The 16,828-nt window shown below is 53.8% G+C and overlaps 1 protein-coding gene across 1 annotated transcript in view; it reads left to right on the top strand.

The window, feature by feature from the left end:
* CHSY1 (chondroitin sulfate synthase 1) overlaps positions 1 to 16,610 on the top strand; it is a 42,329-nt gene extending 25,719 nt beyond the window's left edge. The window contains exon 3 of the mRNA XM_081124384.1: positions 13,661 to 16,610. Within this exon, the coding sequence (XP_080980510.1) occupies positions 13,661 to 15,250 (1,590 nt within the window). The 3' untranslated portion in view covers positions 15,251 to 16,610. The remainder of the gene's footprint in view (positions 1 to 13,660) is intronic.
* The last annotated feature ends 218 nt before the right edge of the window (positions 16,611 to 16,828 follow it).

The raw sequence follows: 16,828 nt of genomic DNA, 5'->3' as shown, positions 1-16,828 counted from the left end.
AAGTCAGTGAAAATATATATTTAAGAAGAAACCACTGACCATAATTTCATAATTTATTTGTTGGTGATGGGGTATGTAGAGTATTGCAAAAAAACCATCGGTGTCATTTTTAACCACTTTTTTGGGTAATTTTTTTTATCTTAAAATAATTCTAGACTTAAAACAATTTCAAGAATAGTACCAAGGGCTCCCGCGTGCCCTTCGCCCAGACTCCCCGACTGTGAACATCAGCTTTATCATTTTTCCCTGTTATTTTTCCCTGAACCTTTTCAGAGTAAGTTGCAGACCCAGTGCCCCTTTTGCCCCTAAATAGTTCAGTGTGTCTCTCCTCCGCACAAGGCCTTTCACTTACCTAAACACAGCGTAACTATCGAAGCCAGGAAATTCATATTGACAATACCGTTATCTAATCTACGGGCCCTGTTTATATTTCACAGCTCCTAATAACGTCCTTTATGGCAAGAAGGAAGGAGGGAGGCGGGGAGGGACCCTTAAATATTCAAGTGTTCCAGGATGCAGGCCAGGATCGCACTCAGTGCTTAGTTGACAAGTCCCTTAAGTGTCTTTTAACTTTGACCTTGTCTTTGCCATTCATGACCTTGACAGTGTCAAAAAGTACCAGCCAGTTATTTTCAGGGGCCCTCAGCTTGGGCTTAAAATAAAAAGGAAGAAACCCAACAACAACATCCTAAATTGGGGTCAGTGAGTGCTGCCAGGGGTCACAGATGCCCTGTCCCCGGGTCCCACTGCACCCCGCCGGCCGGCTGCCCTGCCCTCCCTGGCAGGCTGGGTGGACGAGAGCGGTCATAGGAGCCTGCGGAATTGCTAAAGCACACAGACGGCAGGCTGCCCCGCTGCAGTAGCCCACGTGGCAAAGTGCTGGCAGCCCGGCCGGCGTGGCTCAGCGGTTGAGCATCGGCCTAGGACCCAGGAGATCGGGGTTCGAGTCCCGGTCAGGGCACAGGCCCGGGTTGCAGGCTCGATCCCCAGCAGGGGGCGTGCAGGAGGCAGCCGATCAATGACTCTCATCATTGATGTTTTTCTCTCTCTCCCTCTCCCTTCCTCTCTCTGAAATCAATAAAAAAAAAAATGTTTTTAAAAAAAGAAAGAAAATGTGCTGGCAGAGGTCTGAGGGGTGTTCTCAGCTGTGGAAATGGGCCCTTGGCTGGCATGCTGCTGACTTGAGACCCCTCCTGTCACCGCCGAGAGGCGTGAAGGCAGCCTCCAGTTCTCTCTCGGGCTCAAGTCAGGAAAGGTGGAAGGCGACAGCCTCCCTTCCCTTCCTTTCCCTCCCCTCCCCTCCCCTCCCCTCCCCTCCCCTCCCCTCCCCTCCCCTCCCCTCCCGGCTAGTCCGCTGTCTCTGAGAAGGCATCCCTAGAATAAAAGGAGGCAGAGGCGGCCGGCCCCTGGCCTCCGAGGGCCGCCACAGCTGCCGGGGAGCGCCCGTGTGCCCATCTTTCCTCCCTCGGGTGCTTTGAGCCGTAATCTCTCCGTCCGGTTCCTCAGAGCTGCAACCCTCGGACCTGCCCTCCCGCCGCCCAGCGTCCAGCTGGGGAAGGAGCCCCTCCTCCACCCAGAAAAGCCCCCAAAGGCTGTTAAGGAGGGAGGCCGGCACTGATGGCGGTAGCAATGGGCAGGTCTCTGAGGCCCCTTTCTGCAAACACTGGCTTCATGGTAGTCTTTGCGTAGTGGGTTTGCGGGGACGTGCGTCCAAATCTCCAGTGGTTCTGCATCGTGCCCCTTGCGGACAGTCACTGCTCCGCACTAAGAATTGGGGGACGTTTGTCCTCTCTCTTGTTCTGCCTTCTCCCGGCCCGCACGCACACGCATGTGCACACAGAGACACGCACACACACACACAGCCCTACCTGCAGGCACACCCTGGGAGGGCCACAGGCGTGGGATAGTGAGTGACACACAGAGCGCCACCCCCCAGACCCTGGCTCAGGGAAGGACTGGGTCCCAGGTAGACAGAACTGACCCCGGAGGCCGACCAAGCCGGGTGAGCCCACATATGCAGAGGGGGGACCTGCTGCGCCCCACCAGAGAGCTGCCGGGGAACTGGGCCCGCTGGAGGCGGCTGCAGTGGGCAGGGAACCTAGGGACAGCCCAGAGCGGTTCTTTGGGGTGGATTGAATTGCCAGCGGGTAAATGACAGGCCCGGAGCTCCGTATGGGAAAGGCCACCCCAACAGGACTGAGGACAGGAGAGACCTCCACAGCAGCCGGGGTGGGAAATGTGAGGGGAGAGCCGACCAGGAGCCCAGCTGGTGGCTGCTCACGGCGGGCGCGTCGGAGAGATGCGGGTGCAGGGGGGAGGCAGGGGGCAGCCGGGATCCCCGCCCGGGCCCGTTTTTATTGCCCTCGAGAATAGTCTTCGAACGATCCCCCTAATCTTGCTCATGCTATTTATTTGCCCTAAATTGTAACCTGGGAGGGCACTTGCGTGTTCAGCCCCCCGGCTTCATCGTTAACGGGAGACTTGCCCAAGGACACGCAGCCGGTGGGAAGCGGAGCAGCCGCAGCTTCTCATCCCTTCTCTGCGTCCTACTTACCAGTCGCGTTTGATGTTACGACACAACCCTAATAATTTTGTTTATAGGTAGCATTTTGAGGGGTCAAAACTTCTCTTTTACGTGGCAACTCATAAAAACCAGAAGAGAATTCTAGAGTAAGCCGGCTCCTGAAATGACTGCAAAGGACAGCATTTGGTCCCACTCAGCCTAGGTGGTCCCCTGAAGGGCGGTGAGTATTTGGAATGAAAAAAATACTTGCGTCAGCCTCTAAAGTTTCGGACGACCGAACAGCCACGCCCGGCTTGCCGTGGGTGCTCACAGAGTACCTGTTGTGCGAGCTGAATTCTGCGCGCGGAGTCGCTTTCCCTCGCCCTTCATTCATGCCGAGTGACACGTCCGAGAGCGGCGGTGACTTTAGAGGCGGGGGAAACGAACAAGCCCGGCGGTTCGTGGTCCTGGAGCCTCCTATTTTGGGGAGTGCTAGGTCTGTTTTTAGTTTCTCAAAACTGCCTTTTATGCACAAAACCGAAGAGGCACGAATGTGTGTCGCCAAAGGCGTAAGGCGCGCGGAGCTCGACGCGCGGCGCTTCCAGCTCCCGGCGCTGTGACTCGAGCTCGAGTGAAATGTGTTTGAGGAACTTACATCACGTGTTTGTGTTCAGTTTCCTTTTTGGTGAGGGGGTTTCTGGCATCGAAGAGGTGGGACGCCAGATGGCTGGCGTCCAGAGATGCAGTGGGATGTCTTGTGTTGGGGAGACAGCGAAACAGATGAGCATGGCTGTGGTCCAGAGCTTTCAGCCCAGCCGGGCGTGGCTCAGGGGTTGAGCGTTCACCTATGAACCAAGAGGTCACCAGTTCGATTCCCGGTCAGGGCACATGCCCGGGTTGCGGGCTCGATCCCCAGTCGAGGGCGTGCAGGAGGTGGGCCGATCGATGATGTTTCTCTGTCTCCATCTCTCTCCCTTCTTCTCTCTCTAAAAATCAGTAAAAACAGCCCGGCCGGGCGTGGCTCAGCGGTTGAGCATCGACCTAGGATCCAGGAGATTCGGGGTTCAATTCCCGGGTGATGGGCTCGATCCCCAACAGGGGGTGTGCAGGAGGCAGCCGATTAATGACTCTCATCATTGATGTTTCTCTCTCTCTCTCCCTCTCCCTTCCTCTCTCTGAAGTCAATAAAAACATTTAAAAATATATCAATAAAAACGTATTTTTTAAAAAAGTACTCTGAGAAGTAGCGGTCCAGTGTTGGCCTGTGGGCTGCGCGGTTCACCAGGCTCCGCTTTAGTTACAGACAGGGGTGTTTTAGATCCTCCCTTGTCGCTTTGGTCAGTGTCTCAAAGCTCTTTTTTCTCTGTAAAATGGGAATAATACCTCGGGGGTGGCCTGAGATGACACGGAATGATAGGTGAAATCCTGCTCAGAAAATTGTAGTTGCCACTGCATGGACGAATCTCTAATTTACGACTTGCAGAGGGGTAACCACTGTGACAGACACCCAGACGTGCAGGGGAGGTCGGCATTCATTTCTCTCTTAACAGTCCAGGGTAGGTCTTCCAGGATGGCACGGACTCTAGTCCTCGGGCCCAGTTTATGCGACATAATTGACTCGGAGGTTGAAAAGCTCCTCATCTGAGCTCCACGTAGGAAGGACGCTTCCTACAAGCATGTCCGTCGGCAAGAGCCCTTGCCTGTTAGTAACTGGTCATCGTGTGTCCTGTTCGTAGTTTCGGTTTTACGTTCGCTGTATTGCACGATGCTCTTCTAATTTAAATTTATATAAATGCCATAATCTGGGGTCTCCTTAGGAACTGCACCTAAATTTTTCTCTCCTGGGAGATTATTCTGGCTGTCACAGAAGGACACAAGGCCTTGAGAATATTCTCAAAACAGAGTATGAACCTTAACACATCAGTCCAGATGGGAAATTTCCCCCAAGGGCGTCTCCTTTTAAATGTATATTGTGCAGCTTTTAGCTTTACCCTAACCACGCCACCAGCACCGGGGGTGCATTTGTGATTCAACGGGCGTTTGGGGGAGCATGGAAATGCCTTATTATTAGTTGTCAACATTTAACCTGATGTTTAAAGGACTATAATTAATGGGCTTGCTGTCGAATTTACCAATAACTTGAGGGAGAATCTGAGATTGGATTAACGCCACCACCTTGGAGGGCAAAAAGCAAAGTTTGTGGTTGCTGAGTATTTGCATAGATACATCCTTGTCAATAAGCTAAAACAAAGACTAAACTAATTAAAACTAAACACGCATTGCTTCTCTGTTCCAGGAACATGCCCGGAGCTCACGGTGAACTGCTAGGGTTGCCTACACCGGGGCGACGTTTCAGGGACTTCGACCCACACACACAGCGCTCACGTTTAACCCACGGCCTTTACTGCTCGCGGGCTGATTGTTCTGTAGCTTACGGTGCTAGTCATGGGTCTCGCTGTGTGATGCTGCTTGGGCACGTCACAGCGCTGGGACGTCTGTCAATGATTTTGACAGCAGTTGGACCCTAAGATGGTGACAGCAGCTTTGCTGGGCAGTAAGAGTTTTCTCGACCCCTGAGGTCTCGTTTTTTTTTTGTCCGCGAGCACGGCTGTGGGACAAGCCTTCCCTCTCTCCTTCACGGTGCAGTGTCACCGTGCCCCGTGACACCTGGCCTGACATCAGGATGGGACACGAGAAACGCCCGGCCGAGAGGCTGGGGAAAAAGAAGCTCCCGTTTCTTCTAGTATAATTCATATTGACGGGGTTTCGTGCGTATTCCGTTGTTTAGTTAGAGCACGCTTATTTCACATACACGCTCGCTTGGCATATTTGTGCATAATTCATATTGGCCGACTTGGGTTAAGAAAGCGCGTAACTTGGATTTGAATCCACGTGCAATTCTCTCCTGTTACCCCCCCGCCACACACACACACACACAATTTCTTTATGAGCAAACGCGCTTCTAGGCCTTCGGTTGATGTGACTTATTTAAGCGTCTCGCTTGTATGAAATTTTTGCTTTTCTTGTGGCTTATATTTTAGCTTTTTCTTTGGTTAAGATCCTGATCGACAAGTAGTAGGAGAGCTCGATTTTATGTGTGAGTGTTGTTAGCCACTTTAGGAACATAAAATGGTCAGAAACTGAATTATTTCTTGCTCAGACACGGCCTACAGCAGGTCTCCCAAGGACGTCATTTCGCTATCACGTTGATGCGGTGCGGCGGGGACTCGGCTTCTGTCTGTACCTGTTAGCCTGGGGCGAGACGGGTTTGGTTGTGTGTCGTTCCCCTTGAAGTCGCGGGACCTCCCGGCGACGCCCAGCGGGGACGTACTGTACCTGCGTGTTTGCACTCGCGGCGGATTTGCCGAGAGTAACAGGCTTTCTTACCTTACAGGTGAGTTTGTGCCTAAGGACAAGATTTTTTTTAAATGTCAGCAAGAGGAAGTTTATAAGTGAGCCCTTGTTTTTTTCAGTATATTATAATGAATATATGTTGCTTTTTAATAGAAAGAATTTAAAATAGTAATCGTAAGTGAAGCAAGTGTCTTTACGAGGTGGCATTTTAAGAATGGCGAGGCTCGTCGGGCCACACTCGGTTCACGAAACCCCCCTTTACTTCATTGTAGCCCGTCTTTTTTTTTTTTGTCTTTTTTTTAAATATATCTTTATTGATTTCAGAGAGAGGAAAGGAGAGGGAGAGAGAGAGACAGAAACGTCAATGATGAGAGAGTCATTGATCAGCTGCAGCCCACAACCCGGGCCTGCGCCCTGACCGGGAATCGAACCCCGATCGCCTGGATCCGAGGTCAACGCTCAACCGCTGAGCCCCGCCCGGCCGGGCTGTAGCCCGTCTTTATTATAAGACACACGTTGTGGAATCTGTTTGAAACTTTGGGGCACAGGCACAGGTGAGACCTTGCCTTTCCTGGCAGCCTTCTCAGACGTGTGCTCTTAAAAATAGAATTTTGACTCCAGAGGCACCAGCAACCCCCACCCCCACCCGTCACCGCCCACGGTCAGGGGCTGCGATTGGGTCTAGAAATAGGGGCAAGATCAGAAAGTGGGGGTGTGCGGGGACTTGGGGACCGCTTGCGTGCGTGGTTCCAGCCCACGCGGGAGCGGGGAGCTCTGGCCGTAATGAGGAAATCCCACGCGCTCGGTGCTCGCAGGCAGCTCTCCGCGCTCTTTCTAGGACTTGAGAATCAGCCGTGTCCGATGGTGCAGGATATTAGATCGGAAACAAGGGATGGAAGGGGGAGAGTGACGGCTCGATAGTCCCCCTGCCCGGGGATTCGGAGCGAAATTAGCTGAGAGGTTGTTGAACGTCCAGCCTGCTGGACTGATTCTCCCCGGAGGTGCGCCTGTGAAGTCCGTGGGTAAGGACGCCGGGGAGTAAACCCACTTGAGCAGCCGAGAGAGCTTTTCCTGGAATGAGCTGCTTCCTTCTGTTTTGCTAATAAAACCGAAGTCGTCCATCCTTGCGTTCAGGGATGATCTTCTTTCCCTCTTTCCAACGGAGAGATGGCTGGCCCGCGCCCTACCTGGGCGTGACCTTCCTGCCGGGACTCAGTCTCTGCGCCCGGAGGGCACTGGGGGAAAGTCCCCTCGTTCCTTCTTTGAGTCGTTTCCACTTGAAAAGCCGGCCAGGCTGGCACCGGGACCCGCTTTGTCCTGGTGCCCGGCCAAGGCAGGGCGGCTGCCCGCTGTGAGCAGCAGAGGGGAAGGAAGTGGGTGGAGAGGGAGCTGTGGAGATCCTGCCGAGCGCGGGCACCTTCCCCGCATGACCCTCCTCTCCTGGCACCCTCGCCCCGCCGTGGCGGGACCCGGTGCCCACCTGCCCACAAAGCCGTGTGCCCGGCTGCGGCCCCCGCTGCCAACAGGGGGGTTCTCCTTGGAAGTGGAGCTTCCTGGGGGCCTCCGCACGCCGGGGTGGAGAGCGGTGCTGCCCCCAGGTCTTCCCGGCGCCCGGAGTGCGTGCGTCGTGCCACCTTGAACAGGGACTCCCCTCCCTCCCGTTTGCTCTCGTGGTTTATTTGCCCCAAGTCTGGTTCCAACGGAGCTCACACACTTGTTCAGAAAGCTGGGGTAATCGTTTCTAGCTTTGATTTTTATTTTATTTATTGATTTGAGAGAAAGAGAAGAAGGGAGGGAGGGGGGGAGAGAGATGGATTTGCTGCCCCACTCGTTTATTTAAAATCGGTTGCCGCTTGGATGCGCCCTGACCAGGGATTGAACCCGCAACCTCGGCGTATCGGGGCGACGCTCTAACCCACGGAGCTGCCTGGCCGGGGCCATTGGTAGCTTTTACACCTTTCTTACTGATTCTGCCATCCAGATAGTCACGGGCGCCCGCGTCCCCCACGCGTACACGCGGCCACACGCACGCTGCGGTGCCTGGCCCCACACCCACAAGCGGCCGCACTGCCCGCGTGAACGGCGCTGGCCGTGGGCCCCGCGGAGAGGCTGTGGGAGGCCGGCCTGGCGCCCGCTCCTTGCTCCCAGAGGTGGCCCTTGCACAAAGTTAGGCGAGTCCCGTTTGGTAAAGAAATGACTGTTCCGGAGGGAGGACAGCTTAGTCTCTGGTCTTGGGCCTGCAGTGCCCTCCGGACACGTCCCTGACCCCTTGCTTCCCTGAGGCTCTGCTCAGATGGCCCCTGAGGCCACCGCGGGCCTTCCCTTGGGTGCCTGCTTGTCCGATCTCTGGACGGGACTCTCTGCCTGGAACAGGAGCGTCCGGTGCTGGGCGTCGTGTTTGCATAAGGCTTTGTTCCTTTAGCAACAGGCCTGCGTCCGTTCGGTCTTCACAGTGCTGCCACGTTGGCGTATCTGTGGGGGAAAGAGGCCGGTGGTGACCGGCAGGCGGAAGTGACCCCGCCAAGGACACGCGTCCGTGAAGAGCAGAGATGGGAGTGGATAGCGTCTCGGCCGCGGGTCGGCGCGCTCCTTTCACTGGCCCTGCTGACCGTCCCTCCAAACCACAAACTCCCCCCCACTCCCCCCCGCAAACTTCAGCGTCGCCACGGCGCTTCCTGTCCTGCGTAGACTGACATCACTAACAACAGTTTCTGTTTTACTTTGCCCGGCTCCGTTCGCGCTTATTTTGAAGTGGGTCGGACTTTTCTAAAAGGCAGTTAGATTTCAGAATGTCACGCTAACCGCTCAAGACGCGTACGTACAGTTCTCATTTTTACCACAAGAGACCCAGCTTAATGCCCATAAAAAGTTTACTTTTTTGAGTGGAGTCTTCGAAATACAAAGTAGCTAATCCTTGAACTTCACTGGATGAAAACTGGGGAAAACCTACAGAAAACTAATTCGAAGAGACCGAATACGGGGACCCTATGCCCTGAGAGCCGGGGACAGGCCCGGTTTAGGCTGCGGTCTTGGCCTAATTATTAACAGACTTCCGCGTTCATCTGAAAAGTCCCGCGTCAGCAGTAACTCATCTGGAATCCCTACCTGTAGGTCCCTGAGAATGTCAGTTTGAATGTTTAAAACCTGCGACTACGGGTGGCTGTTTGGAAACTACCACCCCTTACGGCGGGTGTCTTGACATTCAGGCACCGGGTTTTCTCTGAGCCGATTTTCGGGACAAAGGAAACTAAAGCAGCCCTGGCCATGGGGCTCAGTGGTTAGAGCATCGGCCTGCACGCAGGAGGGTCACGGGTTTGAGTCCCGGTCAAGGGCACGTACCTGGACTGCAGGTTTGGCCAGGCAACCAATAGAAAGAGAAAAAAAAAAAAAATTAAGAAAACAAATTCTCTGCCGTGGATTGACGTGCTTACAAATGAGAATTGGAGCTAGATGTCGGCTTGGAGCGGCGACAGCCTGCTGAGCGGCTGAGGCACGTCCGTGGGGACGGGCGTTACTGTAAGCAGCCCCCGGGGAGGGCCGAGCCTTACGGGGGGTGCAGAGGACGGCAAGGACCCTGGCTCGTGGGGACCTAGCAGGTCGTCGTTAACCGGAGACGAGACGTGGGTAGTTGGTGGTTATTGCAGCTGGGCCAGAAGTTCCTGGGAATAGTGTGACCTCGGCTTTTATAAGCCCCTCTCAGGTTTCCCCTGGAGTGGCTCAGAGTCCTGGGGCGTCTCGCAGTGTGGGGGACGGCTTTGCTGGAGGCCGGGATCACGGGGGTACCCTTCAGAACAAAACCGAGGGCTGTTGTGTGGACACCGGCTACTAAGCGAAACCATCGGTGGTGCCAAGGGCATCTTTAAGAAGCTTCTGTGCTGTGTTTTAAGTGAGAAAAGCCTTGTGATTATTTAATAACCCGTGTGCGTTACCTGTCATTACCCCTGAATGCCGCGGATACGTTTTGACCCGATGCAGGTAGAACACCTCCGGCCACATCAGGGTCTCGGGGCAGCACCTTGGAAGTCCCTGCCGCTGGTCCTCAGGTCAGCGCGCGAGAGCCTGGCTTCCTCTGCTTGAAGGAACCTCTAGTCCAGTCCAGTCATTTTATAAATCAGGAAACCCGAGACCCAGCAAGTTCAAGGGACTTCTCCAAGGTCTTGCAACGTCTTAGCAGCATAAAAGCAATAAATGTCCCTATACAGTCTTATTTCTTACCCTTTCTTTTTTAATTGTTATATTCTAAACTTCCTTCCAGAGAAATACTACTTTTATTTTTCTAACCAGGACCTCGCTAAACACTCACTCTAGTCACACGATTATACTGCTTAAGGACCGTTGACCTTGGTCCGGCCAAATCCAGGGAATTGCCAGATCCAGCAACCCTGCTTCTGGGTGTCCACCCAGGAGATTCGAAAACACTTATTTGTAAAGAGACGTGCACCCCTATGCTTCCTGTGGCATTATTCACAGTGACCAAGACACGGAAACAGCTAAGTGTCCTTCGGTGGGTGTGGCTCATATACAGCGGACACTGCTCAGCCGTAAGAAAAGATAAAATAGTGCCACTCGCGGCGACGCGTGGACCTCGAGGGCGTCGTGCTGAGCGAAATAAGTCAGACAGAAAAGCACAGGAACCGTATGATTCACTCATATGCGGGGTAGAAAACAAAAAGCAACACATGAACAAACGTGAAAACAAACGAGAAAGGAAAGTCACAGATACAGACGAAAGAATGTGTCCCCAGGGGGAAAGGGGGTCACACGTACGGGGCCGGGAGGAGACTAGGCTTCGGTGCTGAGCACGGAGTAGAGTGTCATGTTATGAACTTGTACTCCTGAAATTTATATAATGTCAGTAACCCGTGTTACCGCAGTAAGTTTAATAAAAGTTAAAAAAAAAACAACTTTTTGTTGTTTAGGTTTTTCTTAAGGTCGCAGCCGGTACGTGTCCCAGCCAGCCTGCCAGGCGGGTGGCGCCCTTTTCTGAAGCATTTGTGCCCTGGCTGTGCCGGTTGTCGTGCTAAGTCAGTCCTTTGAGTGCCACAGTGTGCGGGTCACCGGCTAGTCTGCGCGTAGACTTGACCTTATTTTTTTTTTAAATATGTCTTTATTGATTTCAGAGAGAGGAAAGGAGAGGGGGAGAGAGAGAGATAGAAACATCCATGATGAGAGAGTCATTGATCGAGCCCGCAACTGGGCGTGTGCCCTGACCAGGAATCGAACCCCGATCGCCTGGATCCTAGGTCAAGGCTCAACCGCTGAGCCACCCCTGGGCGGGCTTGACCTTATTTTTAATAAAATAAGCACTCCCTGCCCCAAACACACACACACAGACTTTTGTCTTGCAATAGATTTCTTCATTTAAAAAAAAAAAGAGAGAGAGACTATAGCACAACACTCCTTTCAGCCAGACGGCTGGAGCTCAGCCAGAGGGGCCTACGAGGGCTTGACTATAACCTTAACCTCCTTCGCCCGCCGTGCTCCGGGGCGTTTGGGCTCCCACAAGCGTGTTAGTGACTTTTCTCTTATTTGCGTCTTTAGCAGACACTCTGTGTTTCAGGTGAACCCACCTGGACTTCAATCCCCGCAAAGGTAATGGCCTCAGACAGCCTTGGAAGCCGTTCCGAGAAACGTACCCTGAAAATGTCGGGGGACACAGGGCCCCGGCGCGTCTGAAACCAGTCACGCCCAGAAGGCTGCGCCCTGGCAGGGGGCTCCCAGCGGAGCGCGCCGTCCCTGTGGGGGGCCGATAGTCAAGAATGAAAAATGTGCTGCCCGTTTTTACATTTTAAAATACGTCCGGGAGCCCGGCCGGGCGGGGCTCAGCGGTTGAGCATCGACCTAGGATCCAGGCGATCAGGGTTCGATTCCCGGTCAGGGCACAGGCCCGGGTTGCGGGCTCGATCGATGACTCTCTCATCATTGATGTTTCTCTCTCTCTCTCCCCCTCTCCTTTCCTCCCTCTGAAATCAATAAAGATATATTAAAAAAATAAAATAAAATACGTCCTGGTCCGAGGAGCCGGCCCAGCCCCTGTATGTTAGCCGCCAAGCACATGGCGCCGTGTCAGCTTCGTCGGCTGTGTTCTGCGAGGCCGTCCAGCAGTTTCCTGCTTGCTCTGCTTACAGACCTGACCGCTTACGACTGGCTCTCGCCTGTCTGTTGAGCACCCTGGGGTGTGTCCGCCCCGAGCTGGGCCCCGGAGATGGAGGCAGTGAGCATCTGCGCTGCCCTCCCGTGCCCTGCAGGGCTCGGCGTCCCTGCCCGGCCGCTGGAACAAAAATCGGGCAGCCTGGGCGGCTCAGACGGAGGCCGCGAGCGCGAGGTCAGGCCGTCGGCATGGCCCTGCTCTAGCGAGGGCCCGCTGCCCGGTTTGCAGGCGGCTGCCTCCCTGCTGTATCCCCTCGCGGTGCGGGGGGACCCCCGTGATCCCAGAGGATGGGGAAGCAGAGCTGGGGACCGAAGGTCAGCGCTGGCCCGCCTCGCCGCTACCTGAGAGTCCAGCGAGCGGGGACTGCGCGGAACCCTTGCCAGAGCCAGCTGGCCCTCCGCGCGCTCTTTTTATTTTAAGGCGTTCTTTGGAAGTTATTACCCTTCTTTTTACTCTCACTGGCTTCATTTATTGGGAGCTGATTGTATATAGAAAGGAAATCGTATGTAAAAACGCTGATCTATATATTTTTGTTACTGTGTCGGTTGCAGTGGCTCGGCAGACGTTCATTAGACTCTGTCACGTGGTTGTTCGAATGTGCCGGGGAGTTAAGTCTGTTCTGTATCCAACTTAAGGGAGTGGCCCATGTTGGCTGATGGACCTCAAACTTTTGTTCCCCCGAACCCGTATCATAGGACAGAGGGAGCGCGGGGTGGGCTGTGAAGCCCCCTTGCATTGCCTGCCCCTCGCTTGGCGTTGTGAGCCCCACACACGCGGCGCTGTGCTGGGGGCCGGTGCTGAGCGAGCAGAGCCCCCCCAACCCCCACAGAGGACCCGACGTGAGGACCATGCGGGCGTTTGAAGGACTTTCTTTTTTTTCTTTTTTTAAATATCTTTATCGATTTCAGAGAGAGGAAGGGGAGAGATAGGAACATCAATGATAACAGTCATTGATTGGCTGCCCCCCCACATGCCCCTTACTGGGGATCGAGCCCGCAACCCGGGCCTGTGCCCTGACCGGGAATCGAACTGCGATCTCCTGGATCCTAGGTCGATGCTCGACCACTGAGCCACGCCGGCCGGGCTAAAGGATTTTCAAAGTGCGCACTTGCAGCGACCTTGGGGTGTCGAGCTTACGATTTTTCTTCCTGGGAAAACTTATTCATTCTTCCCTTTGGCTGCAGAATTTACTGGCCAGTTCTGGTCACGCCGGGGAAGTCTTGTTTCTTTCCGCAGTTTATAGCTATCAGTCCTGATCTCCGTGGGCTGCCATAGACTGGGCTTTCCCAGGGCCTTTGGTGTGCTGTGGCTCGTGTAGAAGGATTTCTGATATTTAGATTTCTTTTTTTTTTAAATATGCAGGTATGGCCCTGGCCGGAGTGGTCAGTGGTTAGAGCGTCGGCCCCGCAGTTGCAGGTTCGATCCCTGGGCCTGGCCAGGTTGCATGCGGGAGGCAACCGGTCGATGTTTCTCTCTCTCCCCCCTCCTCCCTCCTCCCCTTGCATCCTCTCTAAAAATCAGTGGAAAAATATCCTCAGGCGAGGGGTTTTTAAAAAAACGTGCAGGTATGTAACGAAACAGAAACATAAAAAAAAAATCAAGGGACGCCCAGTCACCTGGTATTAAGAAAGCTGTCTTTTCTTCCTTAACAGATGCAGCAGCTTTTTTACGAGAATTACGAACAGAACAAAAAGGGGTACATTAGAGATCTCCACAACAGTAAAATCCACCGGGCCATCACGCTGCACCCCAACAAAAACCCGCCCTACCAGTACCGGCTCCACAGCTACGTGCTCAGCCGCAAAATCGCCGAGCTCCGCCACCGCACCATCCAGCTTCACCGCGAGATCGTCCTGATGAGCAAGTACAGCAACACCGAGACCCACAAGGAGGACCTGCAGCTGGGGCTCCCTCCCTCCTTCACGCGCTTCCAGCCCCGCCAGCGGGAGGAGATCCTGGAGTGGGAGTTCCTGACGGGCAAGTACCTGTACTCGGCCGCCGACGGGCAGCCGCCGCGGCGGGGCCTGGACTCGGCGCAGAGGGAGGCCCTGGACGACATCGTCATGCAGGTCATGGAGATGATCAACGCCAACGCCAAGACCAGGGGCCGCGTCATTGACTTCAAGGAGATCCAGTACGGCTATCGCCGCGTGAACCCCATGTACGGGGCCGAGTACATCCTGGACCTGCTGCTCCTGTACAAGAAACACAAAGGGAAGAAGATGACCGTGCCCGTGCGGAGACACGCCTACCTCCAGCAGACCTTCAGCAGGATCCAGTTCGTGGAGCACGAGGCGCTGGACGCCGAGGAGCTGGCCGCCAAGATCAACCGGGAGTCCGGGTCCCTGTCCTTCCTCTCCAACTCCCTGAAGAAGCTGGTGCCCTTCCAGCTCCCCGGGTCGAAGAACGAACGCAAGGAACCCAAAGAGAAGATCAACATCCTGATCCCCCTGTCGGGGCGTTTCGACATGTTCGCGAGGTTCATGGGCAACTTCGAGAAGACGTGTCTCATCCCCAACCAGAACGTCAAGCTGGTCGTGCTGCTCTTCAACTCCGACTCCAACCCCGACAAGGCCAAGCAGGTGGAGCTCATGAGGGACTATCGCGGCAAGTACCCGAAGGCCGACATGCAGATCCTGCCGGTGTCCGGGGAGTTCTCCAGGGCCCTGGCCCTGGAAGTCGGGTCGTCCCAGTTCACCAACGAGTCCTTGCTGTTCTTCTGCGACGTCGACCTCGTGTTCACGGCGGAGTTCCTGCAACGGTGCCGCGCCAACACCGTGCTGGGCCAGCAGATATACTTCCCAATCATCTTCAGCCAGTACGACCCAAAGATTGTTTATAGCGGGAAAGTTCCCAGCGACAACCATTTTGCCTTCACCCAGAAGACGGGCTTCTGGAGAAACTACGGGTTTGGCATCACCTGCATTTATAAGGGAGACCTCGTCCGGGTGGGCGGCTTCGACGTTTCCATCCAAGGCTGGGGGCTGGAGGACGTGGACCTTTTCAACAAGGTGGTCCAGGCCGGCCTGAAGACGTTCCGGAGCCAGGAAGTCGGAGTCGTCCACGTGCACCATCCCGTCTTCTGCGATCCCAACCTTGATCCCAAACAGTATAAAATGTGCTTGGGGTCCAAGGCCTCCACCTACGGGTCCACGCAGCAGCTGGCCGAAATGTGGCTGGAAAAGAATGACCCGAGCTACAGCAGGAGCGGCGGTGCCAACGGCTCCGTGAGGACCGCCTGATGTCCAGCTCCGCTGGCGAAGACGCTTTGAATTCTCTAATTTATTTTTCAGACGTTTTTTTTTTTTGTTTGTTTTTTTGTACGATCAGTTTTCGAAGTCCACACGAGGATATATTTTACACGTGACTTTCTTACCGAGGACTCCTTGAGAACTGAGCTTCCCCGAGCAAAAAAAAAAAAAAAAAAAAATGTGATCATGATGTTTGCCTTCGGACGCGCTCTTCTCGCCGGACGTCACGTAGCAGACCCGCTTAATCACTACTTGAAGTGTATCCGATAAACGGACCTTCGGTGGCTGTTGTCCCATTTCTTTTTCCAGACCCCTTTGCGGCAGTCCCAGGGCGGACGGCACGAGTCCCTGCAAAGTATTATTGTAACAAAACACTGTAACTCTGGTCGATGTTTCGCCGTCACTGTTAACCTTGCGCAGTTCCTACCTTTTTGTCTTTTTCGCTAGCATTTTTCGAAAGCCATTTCGTGTTCCTTTGTAAAATAAGGAAATGTGAGAATAGCCCGTACGGTCACGGTCACCTCCAGGGGAGCCCCCCCCCCCGGGGTCACGTAGGGTTTCACAGGCCCCGGGGGGCCGGGAAGACGCCGGGAGAGACTCGGGCTGTCCTCAGTCGTTGGCGTGGCCTCAAGGGACCCGGCGTTACATTCCGAGAAGGCTTTGGGTGTTTTTGTTTTTTTTCTCTCTTCCTGACCCTTCTCTTTAAAGGATTAACCTTCAGGCTGGCAAAGGAGAATTACGGTAACGAATCCGACCTTCGCCAAGTTCAAGCAGAAACAGCGCCCGCCCTGGCGGAAGAATTGGGGGGAACGTGCCGGCTTCCGCTCGCTCCCTCCCGTCTGCGACGCCGGTGGCCGCGGCTGTTCCATCCTTCGATGATCTTTTTTTTTTTTTTTTTTACCTTTGTATCTGAAATACCTTTAATTTATTTGCTACGCATTGATTAGAGCGCTGCCACTTCTCCAGTACCCGTCGGGCGTTAGTATTTATGTGTATCGGGATGCGTTTAGTGGGTTTTATTTGCAGTAAACTGATCTCCAAAGATTTCCTTCCGAAAATGCTTCCCCCCCGCCCCTTCCCACATTCCATCCCGTTTTCCCAAATATCAAGTGTTCTTGACAAATTTTGGTGCTCACGCGTTTTAGGGACAAAAGTGAAACGAACCTGTCATCGGATCAAACGTGCCTTAATAAAAAAAAAAAAATTTTTTTTTTTTTTTTTTTTTTTAATTTAGATTTTGAGCAGTCGTAGCCTCGCCATTTTAATATCGGTCATTGGAGATCCGCTTATTTGTAAATAGCCTGTTGCTCATTTGGAAAAATAAACCAGTGAACAGTATTTTTCTATCGGACTTTGCGGAACCATTTTGTCTCATTTGCTCCCGTTTTAGCCGAAGAATTGTAATATATTCGGAGAGTAAAAAAACTTAAGGACGGATTTGTGACGCCTTTTCCGTTTATTTGCGGGGAATGTTTATGCGGCCTCCCGTTTGGGAGTGAAATGAAACGAACTTGCAAGGGCTGCTGCTTCTGTTTTCCCCTGGAATTACCTCATCTCATCCTTGTGTGT

The sequence above is a fragment of the Miniopterus schreibersii genome, assembly GCF_964146895.1.
Source record: "Miniopterus schreibersii genome assembly, chromosome: 22".
NCBI lineage: Eukaryota > Metazoa > Chordata > Mammalia > Chiroptera > Miniopteridae > Miniopterus > Miniopterus schreibersii.
The sequence above is the reverse complement of the archived record's forward strand: the minus strand, read 5'-3'. Positions and strand labels throughout refer to the sequence as shown.